We start from the raw sequence: 12,111 nt of genomic DNA on the forward strand, positions 1-12,111 counted from the left end.
CTGAAGGACTCAAGACTCCAATTATCCACATAAGGAGTGCTCCATAGTGCCTGTCTCCAGGTGATTTAGGATGCTTTCACATAAGCTGTCGTCCTACCTGTACCACTCTCAAGAGATTGTATGTAGATGTGTGTGTTTGTAACAGCTTCACTCGAGAGTACTAGTGTTTTCATCACCAGAGACCTGACATGGTATCCTCTCTACTCCCTGGGTTTCAGCCTGCTAACATGAGCTTTTCACGCTAAACATCCCTTTAGACCCAAAGTTCATTTCAATGTCACTGGCTACCAATTTATAGGGCTATAAGCACTTATTTTGCTCGAGCTTCCTAAGTGTTGAGGTTTCTAAGATACATTTTACACATTAATACGGTGCTACAGAACATTGAAAACAAAAAATTATTTCGGTTTTCTTGTTGTTGTTGTTGTTGTTGTCACAATAAGAACACAGGACCCACAGTCTCCCAGCTCATGGAGGGCAGGGAACTTCCTGCCAAAATGTGATCCAATCCTGACACACTTCCTGTCATTACCTTTAGGACACTGACAAATAGGTGTGACCCGCGGCACAGACTGGGTTCATGTATGACCAGTTTAACAAAACAACAAGCTATACCGAGCTCAAGAATGCTCCAGAGGGCCATAAGAAGAAGCACCCCGAGACAATATGTACTGGCACAGTGGCACACTATTACTACAGTTCAAGACATACAATGAGCTAAATTTGATCCACATCCAGATGACAGACGTGGATATTTAGGTGGTTGGTGTTCCTTTTCATCTTTTTTTTCTCAACAGAAGTCAGCCTATACATCACTCTATTGTTCTGATAAATACACCTCACCTCAGTAGAGTCCTAAGATCCTGTCTGTAACTCATTACATAATTGTCCTTTACGGGCGGCTGGCATTGTGTTTGCCTCACAACTTTACTCCACATCCAGCTTTGTGGCACATCCATATTTCTAGCCCTGTGGCTTTGTGCAACTTGAATGCATGAATAGCGGCCCCATTGTTAGGAAGTGACAGAGTTACAGGAAAAATAGCACCTGCAGTGTAAGTGAGATGATGGAAGTTGCCGCTCAGTACATACAGGTTGGGCCCATCTCCTCCGGCCTCCACCCGGTCAGGGATCCTGAGACTGGATCCCGCAGTTTTTTTTTTTTTTTTGGGTGGGGGGGGGGGGGGGGGGGGGGGGGGTGGCATTGGGCAGGGACAGGAACGTCCCAGGACTGTGTGTCCTGGCCACACCTGCAGCAGTCCAGACAAATCCGAATGTTCCTCCGTGACAGAGAGTGAAAGGCGGCTCATTCGGGATGAATGGGAGGATTTTCTGTTATCTCTGGATTACGGCATTGTGAAGATCATTCATTCATCGGGGTGGGGTGAAGCGGGGGAGCTCCCTCCCTGTATGAGAGAGCTTTACCGCCGGGCTCTAGGGCCAGCTCGCTGCCAGGACAGCTGCCTCATAGTCCCATCTCTTTACCCTTGCACTGCCAGCATACTACATCCTTAAGAGAACAGCCACACACATGGGAGTCTCTGTGAGGAATGCCATCCCTCCATGTGGCCAGCACAACCCATTGCTCAGGGCAGTGATGTCAATACTGACAAGGACCCCCCCGACACATACACATATATACACACACATATACACACACACACTCACACAGGCACACACACACGCAAACATACATTTACACACACACTCTCTCACAGCTTATGCACATACACACATACAGTACACACATGCACACACGCAAACACACCATCACAACACACACAGAAGGCTACGACTGGGACAATAGCTGAGAGATAATCTCTAATAGCCTACTGTAGATAGTAATCCCTCCCGCAGACACAGAAATCCCCACCTATCACAAAGAGGGGCTGTAGTCCTAAAAACCACACAGCTGATACTAGGAGATATACTGTACAATGCTGGATACAGGAAAATTCAATACCATAGGCATTCAAGGATGTCTCTCCCCCCCATCTCTGTTCAACTCTTGGTTGGTTGTTATCCCTTCATTAAATTTACAAAGAAGACCTTGTTCTGACTTGCCATGCTGTGGGACCTGGACATGCAACAGAAGACATACACCACTGGACAGCACAGAATCTTTGTTTCCCAATGTGTTACACTGGTTCTGGCATGTCTTACAGAATCCAGCAGTCACCTAAGGGAGAGCCATATGTGGTCCATATGATAGGGCTGGAGCACAAACATCAGTCGCTTTTGAGGAATCTCCACCGAAAAAATCAGATCCCAGGGAAAGTTCCCAGTTGGAGAAACCCATCGCTTATAATTCAACATTGTAATTGTTATTATTACAGACAACAATACGAAATTGCTACTGATATATAAATGAAAAATAACAGCAGTGAGGTTATAATTAAACTGAGAATGAAAAAAAAAACAGAAAATGGGCTAAATACTCTTAATTTACACCACTACGGTGGCAATCATCTGTGACACACTTCACTGCTACTGGAATGAGAGAAGGAACAACAGAAATGTGACACACGGCGTAGAGTGAAGGTGGAGAGACATCCTGTACATTCTGTTCAGGCCGTGAGGGAGGAGAGACGCAGCCCCTGACTCTGTCAGAGACACTGGCCAATAGCAGGCACATGTGACGGTGGCACTCAGTTTAACCCCTTCACTGCCGGACTCCAGGCAGCAGCCCAGCTTACTGCGGTGTGTCTCGCAGTTCAGCTCTGAGGCCCTGTGTCTGCCTCTCCCAGGGTCAGCCCTAATAATGCTGTAGCTCCAAAAAGGGTAGAAGGTCACAGCATGTCTCTATACAAGGTCTCTGACCTGAGACACCTCACACTATATACAGTACTTGTATGGCACAGCCAGTGGGGCAGTGCTGGTGTGGTGTTATTTTATTTATTTATTTATTTATTTTAACGATGCATTTCCCACCCGGCAAACTGCACAAGCGCGGCCTGAAAATGTCAAATGATTCACAGACTTGGAGGAAATTAAAACGACTCTTTTACAGGTAGGAAACAACTTAACAAAATTTTGTTAGCTTGTGGAGCTCTCGTGTATGTGGGATGTGAAGAGAGGTGGGTAAACTCTCAACAGCGGATAACTGCTGCTGAATGCAGTCCCGTGTTTTCATGAGGATAATAAGTCAGTGAAATGAAGAGCAAGTCTCTGCACGAAACTGAGCAGAGAGAACTGATTAGTGATGGTCAAATCAGTGACTTTTACACAGGGCATCATCAAAAAATGATAAATTGAGAATCAGTTATGTATGCTACGTGATGCCTGAAAATTGCCTTAGATCTCAAGGGAGGCAACTAATGCTTTATTATGCAACCAGAGGATTGATCACGTGAGGAATAAGACAGAAACAGAGACGTTAATGGAGGCTGAGAGGGAATGCAGGATGCCAGACATTGGCAGAGGGGGGCACTGAGGGGGACTTCAGCACCACAGTCCCCGCCCCACCCTGCCTCGCCCTGACACACAGGAAGAGATGGAGATCTGTGTGCCATTGCAGACCTGTTAACTGATCCAGGCATAGGCCTGGATAGAGACATAAAGCCTACATAAGACAAAAAGATGCTACAACAGAAAATACCAAAATATTCTCCATTTACTTGAACACATACAATATATTGCATATTTCACATAAATTACACATAAATTGTGTAATGTGGTGTAAAATATGATGTACAATTAATACAGTAACATATATATTGTACAAAATGTGCAAAAACTGCATATATGACAGTGTCAAAAACTGTTTGGACCATTTATGTATCTACTCACACTATATTCTGTCAATAGTAACATATACCCAGCTACTCACATTGTATCCTGCTTATACAGACCCAACACCATACAAGCGTTTACTTATACAGAGCTCTGTGCCAAGGCAGACAGCTCTTCCCATCTCTGAGAGAACAAAAATGCCAATTAGTCTCAGAGTCCCACAGAAAGAAATATTGGCTACTTCCCTACCAAGGAAATCTTTGTTTCCAACACTTTTTTCCTGCCATAAAGCCGAAGAGCAGGGCCGATACTGCAATAAACAGGTCATGGGGATTCATGGGGATTTGTGCTTTGACATGTCAGAGACAAAAACAGACAAAAAACGTTTTTATCGGCGTTAAATTCTTCCTCTGACGTCAAGCCGAAAAACAGCCTGAGATTAATTAGTGAGAAAGCGCAGCTGCTTGTGCACGTGAGAGGCTGAGGGGTGTGTGCCTCGTGATGTAATACATGCCTGTGGGAGGGGAAATAATCAATTCTCAGTCTGGATGGAACTGAAATAACTCCCAGCTATTTTAACGGGAACGTTTTTTTTTGACGAGGCAAAAACAATTGTATCTTTTCACGGAGGAGCCAGGTCTTCCTTTTTCCCAGGAGCCAGGGGGAGAAGGCACACACGGACCACTCGCTTGGCATTTAGAGAAACACTAATACTTCACAGATATGACACAGATATTCAACAGAGGAACTCATAGAAAAACAAAACCATCATAAATTCCAGGGTTCAGATCTCCTCCTATGAAAAAGTGATACATGTACTCTACAAGCTGGTATATGATTGGATATAAAGCATAAAATATAATAAAACGCTCATTCTGCTACAAGTCAAAATATGATTTCACTGTGTCCCTGATACACCCAATACAGGGGTCACACACAGTGTTACACCTGCAACTGAATCCTGAACAATGTGTGAAACAGGTGGCCTGGAATTTCGGCCTTGTGATCACACCGCTTCAAGAAGGATAAGCCGTGAGGCAATGTTGAGGTTGCCTCCCTGCCCCAGATGTAAACCAGCGTCACGGAATCATTCTGCAGCTGGATTCTGGCCCCTGCCTCAGCAGCCAATGAGATGCGTCGGAAGACACACCCTGCCCCCTGTGATCTCACACATAGCTACCCCTCTCCCACCCCCCTAACATGGATTACTACACGGACAGCAATCCTTCAGACTCACAACTTACTGGCACTTTTATTCTGTTTCCTTTCTTTCAAGTACTTTGTCTGCACCAAAGACTATTCATCCTGACAAATCCTGTTCTGCCGACACTGACTCGTGTGTAAAACAGGGATGCTTATGACACATATCTTTTAATCCTTGATTTAGAGATCTTCAGGGGAACTGGCTGCTCTTTATCCCGGCAGGATGGACTGTTTTTAGTGGGAGAACACTGGGAAAAGTGGCCCGTGCCCCGTCTGCTCTCTGTGTGGCCTGGAACACTGAGACAACCGGGCCAACAAGGCCAACATGAACATGGCACAAAAATGGTCTTTACCTTCCATCCTGTTTAGGTGTATGTTATTGCTGTTTTTGTTATTCAGTTCAACTTATTCATTCAAGCTGTGTATATTCTGTATATAAAAGTTGCATGTATTTGTATAAGGGATACTCATAATGCACAGGGGCTGTTTTGGGAGATAGATAAGAGCTAGTCTTCTATTCCCTCTATAAATGCACATCTTCTGATTCCCATAAGGAAAATAGTTACTGATGGATGGATAGGGTGCTGTCACCGATGTTGCAACAGTTGAAGTGAATTCTTTCAGCACTGCTTCCCTGCCATCCACCCCCCCCCCCGCCTCACTCCCGCCACCCCCCATTCCGCCTCTCCATCTCTCCACTTCTGCCATCTGCCCCGTAATTCAATCATCAGAAAAACCAATGGGAGCGATGATTCCTTGGACCAGGCACAGGGAGCCCGGCCAACTTCACGTCTGAACATTGATTGAAAATATGAGAGAAATGAGCTGAGGCCCTGGACAGGACTAACACCCCCCCCCCCCCCCGAAACTGCACTTCCTCAGTCAACTCTTTCTGTCTGCTCCGCAGCCCGCGGCGGCCGACCCCCCCCACCCCAGAGGCAGGCAGCTCAGAGGAACCAGTAACTAGATCAGTAACAATGGCGGCGACGCGGACTGATGTGTCATCTGGCATCAGCGTTGGACGCACTCTCACTCTCACGCTCTCCAGTGAGAACTGAAGAACCCAGTCACCTGAACAGGAGCTACTGCTGTAGTATTGGTGACTCTACATGCGGTCAAATTTGATATATTATCCCTCTTTGTTCTTTGTAAGCTTGTAGAGTACATCTATCTTTGTAAAGACAATTGTAAGTATGAGAGGAGAGCATTTACAGCCAGACTGTGGGTTTACAGGAAACTCCATCTACCCCCCCCCCCCCCCCCGCAGGACCTCATATGGCCTGCTTGGGTTTAGAGGACTGGTGAAGCATGAACTAGGCCCGGTCTGCGCCGCGCTAATTCGGAGGGGTAAAACCCGCTTCGCTCCAGGTAGTTCGCTGGGACACCGTCCAGATCTTCTCATCCTGGCTGGCAGAGGGTCAGGCTCCACTTTCGCTTCGGCTAAACGCAATCATTTATCAGCGAAGCCCGCAAAAAATCGGTGCGAGCCGCCCCAAGCGGAGCGCACGTCGCCCGTGCCCGAGCTCCTTCAGACTGCGCCATCTGCACCCTCCGCTTGGGAGGAATGTGGCTAACCCTCAGCGTGACTCAAATGGGCCAGACAGCATTATGAGCAACGTCCATAAACCTCTATATTTACGATGTTTTCTTTTACAGCTAGGTGGTGAGACAGGAACAGAAGGCTTAATCTCTCCAATGTTCATGATGTGCTTAACATATTGGATGCACTGCAGCATGGCGGCTCCACTGCGATCCGCACAAGGAAAATACACAAAGCGTGTCATATCCCCTCTTAAATGTACTCACATGCGTGCCCATCTTATTTCATTTGGATACTTTTGCTCATGTCAGACCACGATGTACAAATTTTATTGTCCTCCATAAACTCAGTGCTTCCCCAGGGCAAAATGCAACATTTTGATAATTCACAAACAAGATCTATAACGAAAGTTTAGATGATGCTAATATGTGTGTATTGTGAAGCCACATATTTTGAAATGCGCAAAAAAGCACTATAAATGGTTTAGAATGATATTTATCTTTTTTATGTTGGCTTTACTAGCAATTATCATATAGATTTTTCCTCTAACGCCTGCTTCCCCCATATTGCCCCTCTATAGCCTTAGGAGCATCATTCGGTAATAATGAGACACCAGCATCCAGCCCTGCTCACTGATTGGCACAGCCTCAGAGCACCCGCATCACCATCACACAGCTGTGACTGAAACACTGCCAGCGCGGAGGACAGCACAGAGCCGAGCTGTTAATTACCACAACTACCGACACTATGACCACTACTGGAACCAGCACCAAAATCAGATTACATAGTGCTGGAAGACAGGAAGAAGACAGGAATGGAACTGGATGATCCTTTTCTGAAAAAAGTAATATATGCCAATATAAAGTAAAAATTAAAAAAAAAAAAAAATACATATTTTAATGTCAATGTATGCTGCTTATATATATATATATATATATATCACACAATAAATTAAATATTGCTGCTTGCATATCTTTTTTGTACACAATATTGACAAGATATTTAAATATATGATAAAATATGTATGGTTTAAGATATATTGAATATATGCCTGTTCCATTTTGACTTTCATATGTGAACAAATGTACTTCTTCTGAAGCATATCTAAAGGAATAACAGAGCATCACAAGCCCTGACCTTGGTTTTAATCCTGAGGACACGTGTTTCCTCTGTTGATGGCGATATTATCAGTATGACATTTCTGCTCACCTAGTGCTAGTATAAAGGGACAAGGGCCCTCCTTAAGGCAGGAACTTCATTCATACGTGGACCACAACTAAGGAAAATACTGGTCTGAAGATGATCCATTTCATGAGAAATACCAATCTGATGCTCATCATGTTTACAGCAAATACCAGTCTGAAGCTAATGTTTGAAAATGGTGAATATCAGCTTGGAACTAATCCAATTTGTGGAAAATACCAATTTGAAGTTCATATAGTTTTCCACAAATACCTATCTTAAAAGTAATCTGGTCAGACTGTTGCACAAGATTTGTGTTTCCTCACAGGATACAGCATGATTCGAAGGTTATTAACTAAGGTTATTCTGAGGTTAATATGCTTCCATTTTCACACAGGGTAGCGAACCAAATTGAATTGGACCGGTCTTGTTTTTGCTTGTGAGTGTGACAGCCTGTCTGAAAGCAACCAGGACTGGTGCGTGACAGAGTGGCATTCACTGTCAGGTGCTGAGCCCATCAAGTGGACAGGACCCAACATGGGAATCTGTCAGAATATGACTGGGTTGGATTGAGCGCTGTCCCTGACTGAATACACTAGGGAGGAGAGAATGCACATTTGAAATATGATGAAGAAACTGATGCTTGGATGTACATCGACAGTATACACACTTGAGGAGAGAAGGAAAATCACTCTTTCCACTAAAAGATTCATCTTTGCAGGCTTTCAGTTACAAATGTTTTAAAGTAAACGGCTGCAACTGAGAACTGGAGTTTGGCTGAAACCAAAGGTCATTAGAAAAAGGTTATTATTCTTCAAGAAACGTAAAAAATGCAAATCCAAACATCAGAGGGGAAATAACCACCCTGCATCATTCTCTGAACATGAAACACACGGTGAAGGCATCTCTATAACCATCTGTAGTTTTTTAATCTGTTAAAATCATCAATAATCTGAATTAAAAGGATTAAGAAGAGACCTGAAAAGAGAATGCCATCAGAATCATCACAGAGTCCTGCCAGGACAGAACTGAACATCTTCATACACAAATGTGGCACAAATACCTTTACATACAAACCTGGCACAACTGCCACCGAGGGCACAGATCCAACCAACTGTACACTGTGGGTAGTGTAACGTAAGCAACTCCAAATTGAACGAGGGAAATGTTCACAATAGCAGGGTGCTTGGATGCCAGAGAGCGCCTTCAGTCCACAGACACCACAGAAGAAGAGCAGGGAATCCCGCACTATGATTGGATGCTGCATGCCGCCAGAAAATGGTATTCACCCACTCCCTGTCCACGCTGTAGGGAGAAGGAATCTCTCGCTTGTCTCTTTGTGAATGTGCACTGATGTGGATGCACCCTTGAGCTCATTCATTCTGTCAGCTCAGAAAATCCTTTTTTTCACAGTGAACTAGTGTCCTGCCATATTAGTTAAATGACGTGGTATAGGTGACAGCACACTCGTGAGAGGGAAAGGGAGCTCTCCGTGTAGAGTAGAGAAGGAAGTCACAATCCAGACCAGAGATGGACAATTCCAGTCCTCAAGGACTATTTTAAGATTACCGTTCATTTACCTCTTAATTCGATTACACATTAAAAAAAAATGTATTGACATGTTTACCAAGAGTTTTTATTAGGAGGTATTATTATGTTCATTTAAGCATTAAGGAGCTGAGACAGACCCTGCAACCGTCAAGGCCTGGGATTGCCGGTCTTCTTTATGATTAAGACCGTAAATGTGGCCGTCAAGCACAGAAAAAAATCCGGTTCAATTGCTTAATTTACAAGGAGAGACGCTTAAAATTCTAAAAGTCATAAACCTAACCACCGCATCAATGTTAAACAGGGTGCTGACTGCCCCAGTGCTGGAGGCAACACGCAGGAAATCTGAGGATTACAGGCAGTGATGTGCACTCCACAACACACACCTCTTACTACCCTGAGTGGCCAGGTTCAACCGAATAGCCAGGACGAAAAGAGTGCATTGCAGGCATCCCCTGTGCATTACTGACTGCCACCCGTCTTTGGTGTGGCAGGGGACTTTCCTTAAATTTCAAGCCAGTGACAGCCCCTCATTCTCCTAACATACGCTGCGCAGTGCCAAAAAAGAGCGGCGCAATTGGCTGTAGTCTAATTGAAAACGCAATTATCTCTCCAGGTCCCCGCTGACGGCAGTTCGTTTGTCCTCAGAACGCTTGCCAACTTGCACGACTAACCCCTGAACTCCCTGCCTGAAATCTCCAAAAATAACCGGCAAATATCGGAAATTAGATCATGATATTTCTGCTGAACAAGACCGAAAGTACTACACTCATTAGAATTTTTTTGGAAAAGTCAATAAAATACAAAGTAGCATTCTTCAATTCAAATACACTTGCAGCACAGTATAGAAACTGAGGATATGTACATTCCCGGCGCTACAGGCGCATATTCCAACGTTTGTCTGGCCTGAGGTAATAAACTGAAAGCTGCAATACAATTTATATGACGCTATAAACCATGGAAAAGTTGTAAATTTTGGGTTTAATCAGTGATCGCATAAGCGGGAGTTACGTAAACACACTGCTTCCGTTAGCGTTTATTTTCTTGATTGCACATACATACGATAATGAATGATGTATCGGGCAGGCGGCCAGGGTGCAGCCCTGCATCGGTAACACACCATGGACTGTCCACTCAAACCTACAGGCATTTTTCTGCGCAGACCCAGGGTAGGGAGGGGAGTGGGGCACACCTGGACGACGCTCGGTCCCCTCTTTCTACACCCCCAGCCCGACGCAACCACATCGCAACAATCTATCCATCCATTGGTGATGTTGTGATGTGGTATAATTGCGACTGAGCCCCCGGTCATTATACAGAACTGACACTGATTAATACAGAAATGCGAACTATTCTCCCACCTGTAATTAGCTAGAAACGAATGCAAATAAACCCACACTATCCGTTAACTGATTTTGGGGCATTTTAGCGTGACTTTATGTATTGCTGTATAATTTCTTTGATTTTATCAGTTAATGTTGAATACTGGTTAATGTAGGGCAAAGTAAAAATAGTCCATCCGAAAATAATGAAATTGAAACGTCTTGTTTTTTTGTGGGCGACGTCGATCGGCGTAGGCAACTAGGAAATGTGCGTGGCACTGATGTAACGGCGAACTATAATCCATGTATGGCACTAGTATACATGTGTTCAGATTCCTGCTGATCCAGTGACACCCCCACCTCTTCCCCGAAACATCGGCATCAATTTAAATGTCACCTACTTGCTTTCCCCGGCTTGGGCCTCTGCAAAAGCTTCTGCACCGTAATGAGGTCTTCAGTCTTCACTGCTTGTAGCAATTCCTGATCTTTCCCCATCTTGCTGTTCATTTACGTCTTACATCCAAACCATCCTCTGCGTGTAGTTTTTTTGTGTGTGTGTGTAGCCCAGCAAGCTCTCTGTGTGGATCCTCCCTATTGCGATGCTACAACGAAGTGCATACGAGCTGTCGGAGAAAGGCTTTGGAAGGAAAAGATGCCGAGATTCCGAGGCGCCGGTGCACCAGGCAGCCTATGATGACAGCAGCAGAAAATATGTTCCAAAATCTTTATATAAAAAACTAATTAACTCAAACCCGGTCACGATGCAGATCCTTGCCGAGGCATAGGTGATGAACTGTTTCGATAAGGATTTCCTGTTGATGTTAATTATTACCTTGTATTTCAGCAAAGGGGGCTTATTTCTGCCGAGCTACTAAGGGAATCTAATGATACTAGCAGTAGCAGTGCAATCACAATCTAAGATAAAAAAATAAAGGCATAATAACATTAGCGAGAAGTATTTGCGCAGATCAATGCAAGAGGAAGAGGAATCACTTGCGGTATAGCCTACCCTCACAACATTTCGGCTAAATATTAAACAAATAAAAAAAATAAAAATAATAACCGTAATATCGAGTCTCTGCTGCAATCAGTGACGCGTTGCCTGCTCGTCCCGAGCTTTCGGAGCCTGCACTAGGTAAATACGAACCTGCTCTGCCATCGCTGGCTTCGCTCAATACAGGCACCAGTCTGCCTCTACGACCGACGCTGTTTTACAGTGAAGTCCCATAGCGTAGAATATGCAGTAACCCCAGCCGTACGATCCTGGCTGAGATTGCAATGTTAAATGGCTCCGCTGCATCCAGAAGGCGGATCCAAAACGAAGGACCACCCCTTCTTCCCTCTCCAGGAACGACGGATACAGGCTAACGGCGCAGAAGGATGCACCATCGCCGCTGGACCGCAAGATGCAGCCGCGGTGGATACAAAATGGTTTGGAATATGAAGAGCGTCTTTATACCATTCCTTCTACGTATATAAGCTATAAAAGTCTTTTCCCACACTGCAGTTAGGCAATTCTCGAGAGCTGTTATTTTTCATGCCAGAGACCGTGTTAATTGGCGGCCTATAGGCATTTCGTTCAGTG

At 44.7% G+C, this 12,111-nt stretch overlaps 1 protein-coding gene across 2 annotated transcripts in view; it reads right to left on the reverse strand.

Annotated features, from left to right (window-relative positions):
* Positions 1-11,617, reverse strand: part of LOC118794871 (caskin-1-like) — a 77,055-nt gene extending 65,438 nt beyond the window's left edge. For both annotated transcript variants that reach the window (XM_036553161.1, XM_036553160.1), the window contains exon 1: positions 10,928-11,617. In XM_036553161.1, the coding sequence (XP_036409054.1) occupies positions 10,928-11,033 (106 nt within the window). In that variant the 5' untranslated portion in view covers positions 11,034-11,617. The remainder of the gene's footprint in view (positions 1-10,927) is intronic.
* Positions 11,618-12,111: the final 494 nt, after the last annotated feature.

This window comes from Megalops cyprinoides, chromosome 19, assembly GCF_013368585.1.
Source record: "Megalops cyprinoides isolate fMegCyp1 chromosome 19, fMegCyp1.pri, whole genome shotgun sequence".
In the NCBI taxonomy this organism is placed as follows: domain Eukaryota; kingdom Metazoa; phylum Chordata; class Actinopteri; order Elopiformes; family Megalopidae; genus Megalops; species Megalops cyprinoides.